This window comes from Nymphalis io, chromosome Z (assembly GCF_905147045.1).
Source record: "Nymphalis io chromosome Z, ilAglIoxx1.1, whole genome shotgun sequence".
NCBI classification, from domain to species: domain Eukaryota; kingdom Metazoa; phylum Arthropoda; class Insecta; order Lepidoptera; family Nymphalidae; genus Nymphalis; species Nymphalis io.
In genome coordinates this window covers 10,910,571-10,926,568 of record NC_065918.1, presented here as the reverse complement: position 1 = coordinate 10,926,568, position 15,998 = coordinate 10,910,571, and the positions used below count along the sequence as shown (strand labels likewise).

The 15,998-nt window shown below is 32.7% G+C and overlaps 2 protein-coding genes across 2 annotated transcripts in view; one reads left to right on the top strand and one right to left on the bottom strand.

Annotated features, from left to right (window-relative positions):
* The window catches only part of LOC126780773 (amyloid beta A4 precursor protein-binding family B member 1-interacting protein), a 273,890-nt gene that overhangs the window by 256,638 nt on the left and 1,254 nt on the right, over positions 1 to 15,998 (top strand). The gene's annotated exons all lie outside the window — the stretch shown is intronic.
* On the bottom strand, positions 949 to 10,164 carry LOC126780793 (guanine nucleotide-binding protein subunit beta-2). The gene is made up of 9 exons (XM_050505500.1): positions 10,049 to 10,164; positions 9,049 to 9,194; positions 5,591 to 5,724; positions 4,854 to 5,019; positions 4,439 to 4,524; positions 2,994 to 3,109; positions 2,489 to 2,615; positions 2,330 to 2,416; positions 949 to 1,519 (listed from the first exon to the last, which is right to left on the bottom strand). Exons 1-9 carry the CDS (start codon positions 10,115 to 10,117, stop codon positions 1,413 to 1,415), a joined length of 1,038 nt encoding a protein of 345 aa, XP_050361457.1. The 5' UTR covers positions 10,118 to 10,164; the 3' UTR covers positions 949 to 1,412.

Sequence of the window (15,998 nt, the reverse complement as noted above, 5' to 3'; positions counted from 1 at the left end):
ACATGTAAAGAACAGTAAAAACGAAGGTATATATTTCAGTTAGCATGTTAATAAAAATATTTTTGTCGGCTTAAAAAGGCACTTGTTATAGATTACTAAAAAAATAAATAAAAATTGTGTTTTAATACTATGGAACAATATCGGTTAAACAAAAGACATAATGATAACGTGATTAATTTTGTTATGTATAAATTAACAATACCTAATCAGTTGTTTTTTGAATCGATATCAGCGATTAAGCAAGAAAAGGCGTGAATGACAAAAGTAGTAAAGATTGTTGTTTATTGTTATTTAAAAAGTTTAAGGGTAAAGGTATTTTAAAAGTTTTTTTAATTTAGTCTTCATGGTGATCGTTCAAACAATATAAAGTCGATTTCTCTCACACAAGACATACCGTCAATTAATGACTTTTATTAGAAAAATGTTTGATTCCTTGGGCTACATTATCGAAATTTACATAAGGATCATCATTTTTTTTTAAATAAAATATAGCCTAAGTTACTCGCTGATAATGTATGTTTCTGTAAATTATAAAAAAATTAAAATCGGTTCATTAGTTTTTGAGTTTATCCATTACAAACAAACCTAAAAAAAACAACTAGCCTTTACTAATATTATGAAGGGGTAATCTTTATATTATTCGTATTGGCTAGCTGCCGGCTTCGCGGTAGAATAATACAAAGATATTTTTTTGGCCAGTTACTTTCGTGGCCGTAAACAGAACAATTTACAAAAGTTTCATTACATTCGGACGAATGCTTTAGGAATACATAGGGGACAAACCTACAAATATTCACTTTTATTTATTGATAAGAAGAAGATAACATATTTATCGACGTTGACAATAACAATTGGAATGACAAAACGTTCATGACAAGTAATAAAGAGACAATTTTTTTAAACTTTTTTTAATACATCGATTACAATACAATAGGTTTAAATATAATTACAATAAATCTAATATTGATTCGATAAAATAATTAAAAAATGAATTAGCATTATTTATTTCCATAAACATAAACGAAAAGTGGTATATATTATATATTTAATATTTAATTTCTTAAAAAAATATTGTTTTATAGGATAATTATTAGGAAAGCAGAAAATGTGATCAGCAATTTCTTTAGAATGCATGTTATAATTTATTGAATACAATGATTACTATAATATCTAGTGTATAGCGTGTGTATTTTTTGAGTTTGAAATCTACCGACTATTCATTATATAATTAGTATGTTCACAGACTAAAATATAATTATAATAAATACAAAGATTGGAAACAACTCCAACTAAACCTATGTGAGTTGTTGTATGACATAGTAATTATATAGTGCTATGTATATTTTTCATAAGGAAATGAGAATTGTCTACGGTTTTTTTTTAATTTTAAGTAACTGATTGGATAAAGAGATTCAACCCCAGACCCTCACGCCCTGGTCCCAGGAGCAGCTCGCCAGCGCTATGCCACTCGGTGCCAACGAAATTGACGTCACTCTGTTTTCATGTCCGTTTAATGTTCCTGCCACGTTGTTAAGAATAAAATAATAATCAATGCTACCTAGTCTTTGTAACTATTTACTAAATAAATCTGTAGTATTACGTACACTATATATATTATGTACAATATCTATATCTAAAATTGATACTTATGTTTTATTATCATTTTAATAAAAAGTCAAGACATTAAGATTTATTTTTTATTTTTTTATTTACACAATAGTTATGAAAACATTTCCGCATAATCAGTGTTCCAGGAAACAAAAATCTTATGGATTTTTTTTTTTTTTTTTTTTATAGAATAGGAAGGCGGACGAGCATATGGGCCACCTGATGGTAAGTGGTCACCAACGCTCTTAGACATTAGCATTGTAAGAAATGTCAACCATCGCTTACATATCCAATGCGCCACCAACCTTGGGAACTAAGATTTTATGTCCCTTGTGCCTGTAATTACACTGGCTCACTCACCCTTCAAACCGGAACACAACAATATCAAGTATTGCTGTTTTGCGGTAGAATATCTGATGAGTGGGTGGTACCTACCCAGACGAGCTTGCACAAAGCCCTACCACCAGTTGTTTTGTTGGGAACATAACGGTTAACAAATCCTTCCAAGTTCTTTCTCGTCCAAGTTGCATAACTACAGAATTCAAGATGGAAAAAAGTTCGTAAGGGGTGTATGTGTGCTTAATACATATACAGCACTGAGTTTAGAAAATGTTCACCATTTATAAATAAATAGGTTTCTATCTGCAACTTTTAATTTTATTCGCTTTTTGAATGTAGGAGATGTTTTGCATAACTATTATAGAAAGAAAATTATGTATACCTGTATGGGCGACTTTTAGAGTATCCCAGGAGTGAACGGTGTTGTCGTCAGAGCCAGCTAGTAGATACCGACCGCTAACCGACAGCCCTAATAAAGATTTTTTCACATTTAGTTAGTAGTCATAATAATGACAACAAGTCTTTCCGTCAAGATACAAACCGCAACTAGTAAAACCACTGGCACCGGGCGGAGTGTAGTGACCGAGCTGCTGATCGCTACGAATATCAAACAATCGCGCTGTCTTATCTTCAGACGCAGTTGCAAATGCTTGACCACTAGGATGGTACTGGCAATAAAAAAAAATTATGTAAAGAATAAATAAATCAAACACATCCACTAAAATTATTTTGAAATCATAGGTAGTTTTATTTATTTATTTAGGTTCGGATTCAAAGTTTATAAACATAGTTATAAGGTTATAATTACTTAGTGGTAGTCTGCCTACACAAAACAGTACCATTCACAAAAAAATATTCGAAATAATAAAAGAAACTTGTAAAACATAAACGAGGTATAATAATAGTATAAGTCAATCAAGACTGCAAATGTTGATGATTATATGATGATTAAAAAAACTTGCATTGGAAGAATTTGAAACTAGACGGTTCCGTTCAGAGGTGGTAATATATATTGCTAGTGATAATGTCGCAAATGATTTCCTTACGCATACGCTGTTCACATCCGCTTCATGGCCGAAGAATGTTTGTTTTTCTTTCTCAGCCCGCACATCCCACAGTTTGCAAGTCTTGTCAACGGAACCAGTGACGTACGTCTTCATGTCTATCGGGGAGAACGATTTTTAAATGTATTACAAAAACTAGCTTATATTTTATTTGTAAGAGTGCTGGGGGCATTAAAACTAATATTCTTTTAAATAGTCTAATGAACAAAAAAATAATTAATCCCTGACATATGTTGCAATATTTCCTCCTTATTTCCTTAATTTAATTCCGTCAATAAGGTTATTGAAAGAAAAACCTTAACCGAATATTCTAATAATTTGTGTTTATATTCATCTCATGCGCGGTGGTGAAGCACAACATCGTCGACGCCGTCAGATGGAAAACTGCCACACGTGAGTCCACCAACATTGAAGCGACGCGGAATAAGCACCAAACCTTCTCAATAAGAGACAGCTTTAGCCAAGCAGTGGGTCATATACAGGCTGTTACCTTTGTTGATAACTTTACAAAAATCCAAGAACAACCCGTTAAACGACGCTTGAAATATGAATGCAAATAATTTGAACAATATTAAGCATTAATTCTTATACATGATACATATATTTTTATGTACATTCCCTAGCATCGTCTGGCTATACCCTTCGCCATGTATCTGTTGAAATGTATCAGGGTTGAAAGAGGTAGGATATTTATATTAATATTAGTCGGAATATTTAAATTATAAAAAAAAAATATTAAAAAGGCTTCCTTAAGGGGTTTATATTTGGGTGTATATTTTCGTCCCTTCCCACTCCAAAGCTTAATTTGCAAATAGGCGTTGCCTTTTACTAAGCGGATTTAGGAATAATTAATTAAGATAAAAATATGAATTAGTTTTTTCGTCATATATTTATAAAAATTACAAAAACCTAAAATTAACACTTGTCACATCAATTGGCCAAAAGTAGAAGCAGATGAAATTGCACGAGCTACATTTATGTATAATAATATTATACTAAAACCTTTACCGAAACGCGTTGGATTTTCTGGTATTAGTTCTGTATATTGACTGGTCTGCCTAAATACAAGGCTGCAGAGCCCGAGGTTCTGGGCTTAAGCTCCAGGTCGGGCAAGTTAAAAAGGTAATTGGATTTTTTGCCGAAAATTCTCAGTAGTAGCCCAGAGTCTGGAAGTAAAGACGTTGGCGCGTGAACTATTCCAGTCGTATCGGATTACAGTGCCGTGAGATTATGAGAGTGAGGGCATATATAGTACATCAATGTTTGCGCACACACTTGTACACAATAATAAGTTCTGCGCAATTTGCTAATGTTCCTTGAGATTTGTCGTAGCTGAAATCGGTCCGGAGGACATAATCTATATTGGATTAGCAATTTTTGCACGTTTTCAAAAAAAGTCTCATCTTTAATTAGTATCGAATGCTTACCTGGTGCTAACGATATGGTCACCACATCACCTGCGTGAGCGTCAAACTCAACTTCTCTCTTTCCGACTTCTAAATCCCAGACGCATCTGCATAAATATTTCGAATAATAATTAACAAAACGTTAAATATTATTTATAGGAGCGAAAATAAACGTTTTTTTTTCTTCTTGAATACGGCGCGGAATTGGGAAGATCAGAGACATGACTTGTCATTATATAAAAAAGCTCTTTTATTTGATATTAACAAGTTCTCTATAAAATTAAATTAATATTTATGAACAAGAACTTTATGGTTTCTTCGTATAAAATCACTAATTGATTAAATCTTCTTTTTATTATATTATTCTTAATAATATAATTCTATAAAGCGAAACTGTTTACGCAAATATAAACTTAAATGTATATAATATACGAACATCTTCATGTCCCCGGAGCCTGTGAGTATGTGCGTATCGTCAAGGAAACGACAGCTACTGAGAAACCCTTCGTAGCCGGCCAGCTCACGCACCATCTTCGCAGAGCCCGTGGCGTCCCGGTTGTTAACATCATACACCGTGCACATGTTGTCCATACCGCCACATGCTAAATAAACATAAAACCGACATAGAAATTCTATTAGCACATACATATGTAATTGTAGTGACCCGAGCATGTCATTCTCATTATTGACGTACGAGATTTTTGTATATCACGCAATTTTGTGAAGATTAATATACAAAAACCACTACCAGTTCTGAATTATTTAACTAACAAGATATATACCTCCCAGTAATATCTGTATAATAAAGCAAATATTAATTGCTACGTATCTCAGTACGGCTTCTCGTTGAGTAGAAAATCAATATTCTCGAATCAGAACAGAGCAATATTCACGCTAAGCAGTTACTATAAATAAATAAGCAATAATCTATATATGTAAACGAAGAATATTAGTAGTTTAATATTAGGAATATTACATTATATTAACTAGTCGTAATTTAACACTTGTGTGATTATTAATGATAATTATAAGTAATTACTCCTATGCTTGTGTTGTCTAATGTTAGCAATATCTATTTCATTGTTAAGTCGTAATTATATTTACACAATTAAAAAGACGATAAGATCACTTACTTTAAATAATGTTTAAATATATAACGAAATACATAATTACCGACAAAGTTTCCAGAGGGAGCGAATGCGACACTCATCACCCAGGCAGAGCGCAAGGGTATTACTTGTACCTTGTTACCGCTCCAAGTATCCCAGATGATAAGTTTACCATCCAAAGAACCTGTCACGCAATGCCTGCAATATTAAAAGAAATCTTATGATTTTTTATTAAGGACATCATTGTAACATCCTATTATTATTTTATTTATTTTATCGATATTAATTATTTGAATTTTATATATCGTCTACGAACAAAACAGAGCTGTAGGTATTATACTACTTCTATATAACTCTTTTACTATTCGTCTATCAGATACAATAATGCCATTTATTCTTATATTTTCAGGCGTTATTTGTAAAATCGTAGTCGTTCTTATTTCCTAATATAATAATAAGAGCAGTCTAGACGTCTAGTCCTGGATGTCATACCTAAAAGAATGATTCTAAACAGTGTTTATTGGTATACTAACAGTATACAGTAGTAACTTTGTTTATGAAATAAATTTAATATTATTTAGTACATAATTATTATGTACTAAATAACAATTTACGTTAAATACGTAGTTGACGTAACAACAACACAAGATGAGACATCTTACATATTCCAAAGTGGTGATGACCGTCTGACAGATTTTGAAAACTGCGGCCATCAACAGAAGCGCAATTGAGATGAGGAAATACAAAAAAAGTATTTATTTCGGTTGCTACTAATAATTTCTTGACATGCAAAAACCTACACTTATATTGGTGTGATCCAGGATCCGCAACAGAGAGCTCATGGCCTACAGCTGTGCCAGCTAGCCACTAGACCAGCGGGGTCATCGACCTACGAGATAATCCCGTGTGAACAGTTATGAATATTTATGGCGGCATTTTGTTTTTGAACACGTCCGAACTCTAGTAGCACTCATGCTCTGATGGATCCATTTATAGGATATTCAAACACTTTTAGGCAACCTGTTTTAGGCAATTTAAGGATTTTTCATAGCCACATAAATATTTATTACATCTCAACAAAAATTTATTGTAAACGATATTATTAATATTACATAATATTATTAATATTAGTACCTGGGTGACCGTGCTATGTTCAGCTCTAATAAAACTATAAATAATGGAAAAATGCGTTTTTTCAGGAAATAGGTGTATATACTCAAAATAGAATAGATAGAATAAAAAGCAAAAACTTTTCTAAATACAGAACTAAATGGTTAGAGTCGTTTCCAAAATGCAATGAATAAATTTGTATACAAGAATTTCACATTTAATCTTATAAGATTAATCTTACATAAGACATCGGATGTACGTCAAAAGATTGCATATATGGCCATTTCGGTATGAAATGATATATGAACAGACTTCATAGACTCGTTTGCAATAAAATATATAAATGAATAAATTGACAAGTTAAATTAATAACAGAAACTTATTCTTGTGTTACAGCACAAAAGTCGCCGACAAAAGAAAAAAGAAATAAAAATAATATATTTTGGTTAAAATATAGTATTAATAATTATCATCATCATCATATCAGCCGAAAGACGTCCACTGCTGGACAAAGGCCTCCCCCAAGGATTTCCACGTTGACCGATCTTGCGCTGCCCGCATCCAACGGCTTCCCGCGACTCGTTCTAAGTCATCGGTCCACCTTGTAGGGAGCCTGCCCACGCTGCGTCTTCCGGTTCGTGGTCGCCACTCGAGAACCTTTCTGCCTCAGCGGCCGTCGCTTCTGCGAGCAATGTGCCCCGCCCACTGACACTTCAATTTAGCAATTGTTCGGGCTATGTCGGTTACTTTGGTTCGCCTGCAGATTTCATCATTTCTGATTCGATCTCGCAAAGAAACTCCGAGCATAGCCCTCTCCATTGCCCTTTGAGTGACCTTGAGCCTTCTTATGAGGCTCACAATGGGCCTCATAAGAAGGCTCAAGGTCACTCAATAATTAATATTAATAAAATTAAAATATTAAAATTATGATTATGGGGCTATCTCATTAATGTACTGTAACAGGACAGTTAGGTATAATGTTTTATGATATTATTATATACATTAAGGAAGTAACTCTCAAGAAGGCTTGGAGCTTATTTTTACACTCATATATTATTTAGGGAGTATATATACTTTATATATTATGAATATGAATCACACAAAAGGTATCAATCACGCATACTATAGGAAATGCTTATGTTAAATTATACGTTTTCTTTTTATCATGCCATATAGGCAAGCAAAAATTGATGACACCTTAATAAAGGATCAGAATTTACGGTCACAGTGCAACACATTGCTATATTGTACTGACCACGTAATGTAAAAAATATTTAAAAAAAAGAGGACGGGTTGATACCAACGTCAAAAGGAATCGTCGCAAACGACTGCAAAGTGCATCACAGCAACGACGGGAAATTAGTTAAAATTGGTATTGGACTTTACAAAGCGTTTGCCTTTCATGTATAGGATAGGACGAAATGAAAGTTCGTTTTAAATTTTTTATCCGTTGAAGCTTTAATAAAATTTATGTTTTTAGCGAATCGTTGTACATTCGATTATATAATTTACAGTATAGTAACAGCCTGTGAATGCTCCACTCCTGGGCTAAGGCCTCCTTTCCTTTTTGAGGAGAAGGTTTCTAGCTTATTCCAACACACTGCTCCAATGCCGGTTGGTGGATTAAATGTGGCAGAATATCAGTGAAATTGGACACACGCAGGTTTCCCCACAATATTTTTCCTTTGCCGTCAAGCTCGAGATGAATTATAAAGATAAATTTATCACATGAAAATTCGGTGGTGCTTGCCCACGATTATCGGTTAAGATTCACGCGTTCACGCTTTATTTATGTTTCGGCTTTATATATGTTTATATAATAACCGTTTATTTATAATAAATGCTAAATAATCTTCATATATTGACTAATTTAAAATTTATTTTCATTCAAATAACAATTATGTACAACAGAACAAAATAAAATAAAAATTAAATTTGCAATAAAAATGTTGGACGATTATATACAAGCTACATAAACACCTAGCTTGTATATAACCGTGTAAATAAAGTTAGGCGTGCACTTTCTGTTACAGCTTTGATTTTCCGCCTCTAGGACATCCTTAAATGCAATTTCCCTTTGAATTAGATTATGAAAATTGTTTCCAACTGAGGGGAATTTTCGAACCTAAGCGAAGAGTGATTTATTACATTTATCAAGTTAGCCGTTGCTATAGGGTTGTAGGTAGTTTGTACCTTGAGATACGTACGTATATATATAGAGAGAATCATATATCTACGACGTTTGACCTAGGTTCGTATTTTTTTGACGAAGTCTGTCTTAATCCTGTATTAAACAAACTAGTTTTGTTTAAACGGAGAGGTCGAATGGATTTATTATTATAATTAGAGGACGTTTATTTCATTGATTGAATTTAAATAGCTTAAGAGATTTTAATACAATAAATACTATACCTAGAGTCCCCGCTGTAGTGGACGGAGTTAACTTTATTAATGTGCCCTTTCAAGGTTTTCTTAGTTATAAGACGAATCTTAGGAACATCTGCCATATCGCCGCATTTTTCAGCTAGTTTTGCATCCGCGACTTTTTCCTGTTCCGCCTGTAAGAATGGCCAATTATTAGTATTATATTTACGATGATATCCACTTTTTAAATGGGATTGTATACGTGACGTACCCATTAAAACAGTCACTTTATCTAGTATAAAAAAATACTTATTTGATAATATTAAGGTGAAGTTGTTTTTAAAATCAAGACCTATATATATTGTAAATAGAAACTTTAAGTAAATAAGTACGTAATCGAAAAAAAGCAAGATTTTCATTTTTATTACATTTTTATGTACTGGTGGTAGGGCTTTGTGTAAGCTCGTCTGGGTAGGTACCACCCACTCATAAGATATTCTACCGCAAAACAGCAGTACTTGGTATTGTTGTGTTCCGGTTTGAAGGGTGAGTGCGCAAGTGTAATTACAGGCACAAGGGACATAAAATCTTAGTTCCCAAGGTTGGTGGCGCATTGGATATGTAAGCGATGGTTGACATTTCTTACAATGCCAATGTCTAAGAGCGTTGGTAAAAAAAAAAAAAATATAAGCTTTGACTTAAATTTCTAAGAAGCCACATCTATTGATTATAATTTCGCTAAAGTTGTAATTAAAATAATATTAAATTAATTTTCTCTGAAATAAAACAGGGTATAATATATATTTTAGAAATTAAAAACATTTTATAAAATATTACTTACTTACTTTTTACAATTGTATTTAAAGTAAAATTCTTATAAGTGTTTTTTATTTTACAATTCATCATGATTAAATTACTAAAATTAATAATCGCGCGCCAAGCCAAATATGTAATATTAAAAAAACACATAAAATAAATAAAATGCCATACTAATTAAATCTATTACGACGCAATAAGTAACTATCAATAAAATTGTATTCATAAATACCTTCGCTTTGGCGATAATGTCATTCAATTCCTTTTTTAACGCTGCGGTCTCTGGGTCATCTTTCGGCATTTTTATAAATTACTTTAAAACAAGTTGCTTCGGTGGTGGTTACTGCGATTGTGATGGAATTACATGCAAGCAATCCTAACGTAATTAGTTTAATTGGATTCCTATAAAGCGAAGCTATAGATGTGCTCTACTTTGCTTGACATAATTCCTTATTTTAGTTAAAATATAAAATCTACTGTAATTATTTGATGATTTTTTTCTATAAAGATATTTTAGACACTTATTGTTATAAGCATTTTAGGTTATAGTTAGGAAGTGGGCAGCTCGCAGAGCTCGCTCGGTGCCTCTTGCTCCTCCACTAATATTGATGCACTCGTGCTTGCGCACACACATGTTCTGTATGATATCTCCTGAGTTCAAGCAAGTCTCCATTGAGAATGGTCCCCATGACTAATCGGTTGGATAGATAAGTTTCTAAGTTTTGTAAAAAAGCGTTTTAATATTGCATGTATATTGTATACATTTCGACCAAGATTTTTAAAAAAAATCTGGTCGCTTTTTGGTCTGTCCACCATCAATTCATAAAAAAATATTCGTAAGAAAACAAAAAAAAAAAAAAAATTACAACACGACATTTACATTTCAAATTTAAAACATTTGGACATTGATAATGTAATGATTTCTCGAAATAAGTAATGCAAGAAAATGGATATTTTGCCATAATTTAAGCTAAAAGCTGATATCATATGCCAGTTACTAGCAAGAAGTGCTTTAGGGAATATACAAAAAAGCACCAGATTATTTTTTAACGTTTTTTATCAATTGATATTATTAATATTATCTAAGTTCTTTCCGGTCGTGTCGGATTGCCGTCTCATCGGATTATGAGAGTTAGGGAATAGAGAGTGCACCTATGTATGTGCACTATAATATCTTCTGCGCAGTTGGCTAATCTCTCTTGTGATTGGCCGCCGTGCCCAAAATCGGTCTGGAGGACATTATATTATTATCTACTTAGCAGTTATTATTATATACTCGTTAATTTTCCATCAGTAATTTCTTAAGATTGTTTAGATACTTTACCGCCAAACAACAATACTTGGTATTGTTGTGTTATGGTTTCAAGTGTGAGTGAACCAGTAGAACTGCGGACACATGGTTACCATCTTGTAAGTTTGGTGGCGCATTGGCGATGTAAGGAATAGTTAGTATTTCTTATCATTGCCGATATCTACGAGCGGTAACCATTTACCATCAGGCCCAATTTGCCCGTCTTCCTTGCTTCTATCCACATGTTTAGAAATGACTAGCTTAACTTATAGTAAATGTAATAAATATATTTCTACTCATACTTACTAAATAACTTACTGAAGAAATACAATGATGTAGTAAAAGCAGAAAATCATAATCTTACATAATACTAATACAACGGTATCGATTTAAAAATTAACTGGTTATGACATTCAAAGGTCAGTTTGTAATCCACATTTATAAGTGAACACGTGAATTCGAGTAGTGATGTTAATATAAGTAGTAAGTACACGACAAATACAAATGATTGCCCGGAATAATCATCGGTAATAGATTATTTGTACTTATTCTACTTTAAACGCTTACGAAAGTCGTTCTGAAGTATCAAGTCCAAAGTTGAGAGTAACGTTTCTTTCGATAGGGTTTCAGCATGAAACGTTTCCGGCGCAAATATCTGTTATATATATACACCTGTCACTCGTGTACATATTGAGTTACAGCTTTGTTTTTTGTAATTATTTAGCGACATATGTATATATTATCGAAAGTCTTAGAAAATGTATGTTGCCAGTGATAACCTACATCAGATCAGAGACGTGATCGTCTACTATGGGCCTCATAAGAAAGTCACTCAAAGAGCAATGGAGAAGCAAGAATATACTTGATACATATTAACTGATTCTTGGTGAAATTTTTAAACTATACTAATTTGTGAAAATTATAATTATTTACTTAAATAACCTTGATCTAAATAAGAAAATGCATTTTTTCATTTTGTATGAACAAATAATGAAAATTGAATGTTATCGATATCGATATTACGTTACGACGAACTGCATCGGTTGAATCCCTAGTAATTTAAAATAGAACTGGAATTATCCATTAAATTATTTATTCCATTATTAGATCGAGCCAATAACTTTTCATGATTAATGTCTGAAAAAATATTCAGCACATTATTAACTTGAAAGTTATAAAAAAATTAGTTTATAGCATAGGAAGGCGGACGAGCATATGGGCCACTTGATGGTAAGCGGTCACCAACGCCCATAGACATTGGCATGTAAGAAATGTTAACCATCGCTTACATCACCAATGCGCCACAAACCTTGGGAACTAAGATGTTATGTCCCTTGTGCCTGTAATTACACTGGCTCACTCACCCTTCACACCGGAACACAACAATACCAAATACTGCTGCTTTGTGGTAGAATATCTGATGAGTGGGTGGCACCTACCCAGACGAGTTTGCACAAAGCTCTACTACCACCAGTAAATTTATAAATAAGTGTTTGTTATAAAAATAATATTTAACAATATCAAAACTAAATACATAATAGATATACGAATATATTATGAACTAAATGCTTATCTTATTCATATATAAAAAACAACAAAGATCGTATGGTATTTCAGTGAACTTAATTTAAAATACATCATATAAGAACAATCATTTAAGTGGCGTTACTAGGCCGGAAAAGCGTTAGGCAGAAGAAGAGAGTTCTTCTTCTGCCTAGCGTTTTCCCTATGATAACAATGTATAGGTTAACAAATATCGGAATATTTTTTAAAACCAAATCCAATAATTTAACAATATTTTTTATAACTTTTCGTCGTTACCAATATGGTCTTTAAGATCACTCCATATCGTGGGAATATTCGCCATTCAATTGATGAATGACTTTAAATAACATGATTTATCTTACGCTATTAAAAGCTTGACTGGACCAAGAAATGTTTTTATAGAATATAAAACATTATAGAGTTAAGAGAAAGTTGATTTTATTGCTTCATATCTACGTTAAAGAACTCAACAAGTTTTCATAATTACATAAAGATTTTCTGGGCCTGTGGACTTCACTTCATTTACTTCTGGACTTTAAGGTACTCTTTTATTTTTATACACAATAATAATCACGCATTTTAATGATATTTGTCATATTTTTAATTTATAAAGTTAACAAACTAAAGTTTTTTTTGTTGTTTTAAGAATACTTATTATTCTTTCCTCTATAATATTAGTAGTAGCACAAGACAAAATAAACTATAATAATATTGTATACTAAAACGTCCGAAACGCGCTGCAGCTTCTTCAGCTGTATATTCCTCTTTTCTTTTTTAAGTTCATACAACCTTTGAATACTTTTATGAAATCCGTCAGTCGCCATTCGTTAAATGTGAAAAAACTTGAATGTCTTTTAATAAATATGCCATTTAACTATTTTTAATTAACTTAAATAAACCTTTTTTTATTTCGCAAATATTATCTTTACTTTTTTGAGTTTGAGTTTTGACACAAAGGTTCTGCTTTGTGCGGAAATTATATATGGCCGGTCATCTTGACGACAGATTGACTGGACATTTTTTTGTTAATGATTTAAGTACCAAATATTTAAGCAAAGCTTCTGAATAAGTACTAAGGTAACAAAATAACTAAGGTATTTAAAAGCTGATCTGTCACTTTGTACAGTCATTCTGATACACGCTATGATGTGTTCTATCGATCTGGTCAATGGTTTATCTCTTCTTAGTTTTATTTTAATTTTTTTGTTATTTATCCTTTTGTAAACGAATAAAAGTACATATAATATCTATTAATAATTTAAAAAAAAACTTATAATATAGTACCTCGACAACTTAAATTTCACATTATAGTACCTACTCCACACTTTCACAAATTCGAACAGCTGTCAATTGTCTATGCAGCGCTACCATGGTAACAGACTTGGTCCGGCGTTATTAATAATGTCTGCCTCATGTGCAAATCAAATAAAATGTTTGCAGGCCAGCTCCCTAAATGTATGTACGTATAACATAAAAATCTGAATATTTTTTTCCGAACAGACATTACATTATACAGTATAGTGGGCTAAGTCCTCGCATATCCTTAGGTAATATTAATTGATTTATGTGTCACGATAATATTGTTTTCATGTATTTCATACTTAGCAGTTAATTTGATGTTTTTTTATGTAAAAACAAACAAAGGAGGAGAAAGTAAACGTCTGCAAAATGAAGGCTTGCACTTTCTCCATTTCTTTTTTATTTATTTTTCTAACAAAGGCAATACTTATTTTAATTCTACGTCTAACGTCCAATTATAAGAATATTGTAGGTACTCATGATACATACATACATGATTCAAATGGTTTTACTTTAGTGACATAAGTAGGTAAATGATGATGTTGTAAAGGCATTTACTTACTGCTGATTGTTAAGAGACGAGGTGACATAATTTTCACGGCCAATGGCCAACAAACAAACTAAGATGTTATGTCTCATGAGCCTGTATTTACACAGGCTCACTCACCCTTCAAACTGTCACCCTACATTACTAATTATTGCTGTATAAAAGTACTTGTACTAAATTTGTACTTATTATTAATCCCGTGTTCAATGGTAGGTACAACATCGCAACGAGACCTGCATGTGTCGGATGACGTTCCGCCATATGTGTCACCAAAACGTGCCGAAGCAGCATGGCTTAATATTCTCCATACATTCTTCTTAGCAGTAATTGAGGATTGGTTTCGTTACTTTCAATTTCAAATATATTTTAACGAAAATTATGGAAGCTAACTAATATTATAAATGCTTAAGTGAATTTGATTATTTGTTACGTTACGTTTTCACTTCTAAACTACTCAACCGATCATCATGATTTTTTGCATATACGTTGTTAGGGGTACAGAACATATGGTACCCAATGCCTGCCGCCTTGCCCCTACTTCACACTCGGGCGAAGCCGCGGCCGAGAATAAGTGGACTACATATTATCTAAACTGTTATTCAATGTCACGCCGTAATAAAATTAGAAAATTGTGTAGAAAACCATTAATTACATTATTTTAGAGGTAAATTTATACAAATCTTAAAACTCAACGGTCTTATTTATAAACGTTGTATAGCGGTTAAACAATTAAATAGTACTGTCGAGTCAATCATGACAGTAAAAGCGAAATCAGTGTTTGACTAATCTGTCGCTAAGCAACGTTTATAAGTAAGTTAATAATAGCTTTTTAAGTAAATATCTACTTATTTTCGACTTCTAAATCTGTACAATACGCCTACCGCGTGTAAAGTCATCACCAGTTGGTTTTGTATTCATCAGCTATATTAGGTTTACATTAAAGTAAGTAATAAGATGCTCAAATAACGTCAGAGAATTAATCTAGATATGGAAGTATGTTATGAGCTAATGTCCCTGCTGTGGCTGTCTATATATGAATGTGTGCGCTAATCTAAGCTAATCAGGAATGTTTGTACTAATAGATAGTTCGATGTATGAGGATGTATTTTTTGCAAATTAGCTAATATTGTCAATTAGGTTCGAAAATAACTGTACCTCCTGTTTGGTGAGATTGTTCCACGCAAGCAAAACACAACAAACAAAAAATAAAAAAAACCCATGGCATTTATAGTCGTCACGGTAGTATGCGCAAGCGATCCCGTAGCGTCCCCCGAAAAGACGGTGTGGGTACCGCTGGTTTTTTAGTGGGTATTCCGACGCCTTCAGCATCGGCGAGCCCCACATATCCCCCCACTTCATGTGGGGGAAACGCGTAAATGCGTTTTTCCAGCGAAAAAAAAAAGGCATTTATAGTCAATGATCTGTGCAAAACCGCGACAGATGGCCAGTGTATAAACAGATTTTCATATTCTTTCCAATTTTTAGATACTTAGAGAGCCG

Coding starts and splice junctions, on each gene's coding strand:
- LOC126780793 (XM_050505500.1), bottom strand. CDS start 10,117: ATGCCGAAAGATGACCCAGAGACCGCAGCGTTAAAAAAGGAATTGAAT. Junction 9,195..10,048: donor ACATTATCGCCAAAGCGAAG/GTATTTATGAAT, acceptor CCATTCTTACAG/GCGGAACAGGAAAAAGTCGC. Junction 4,525..4,853: donor GGCTCCGGGGACATGAAGAT/GTTCGTATATTA, acceptor ATATTTATGCAG/ATGCGTCTGGGATTTAGAAG.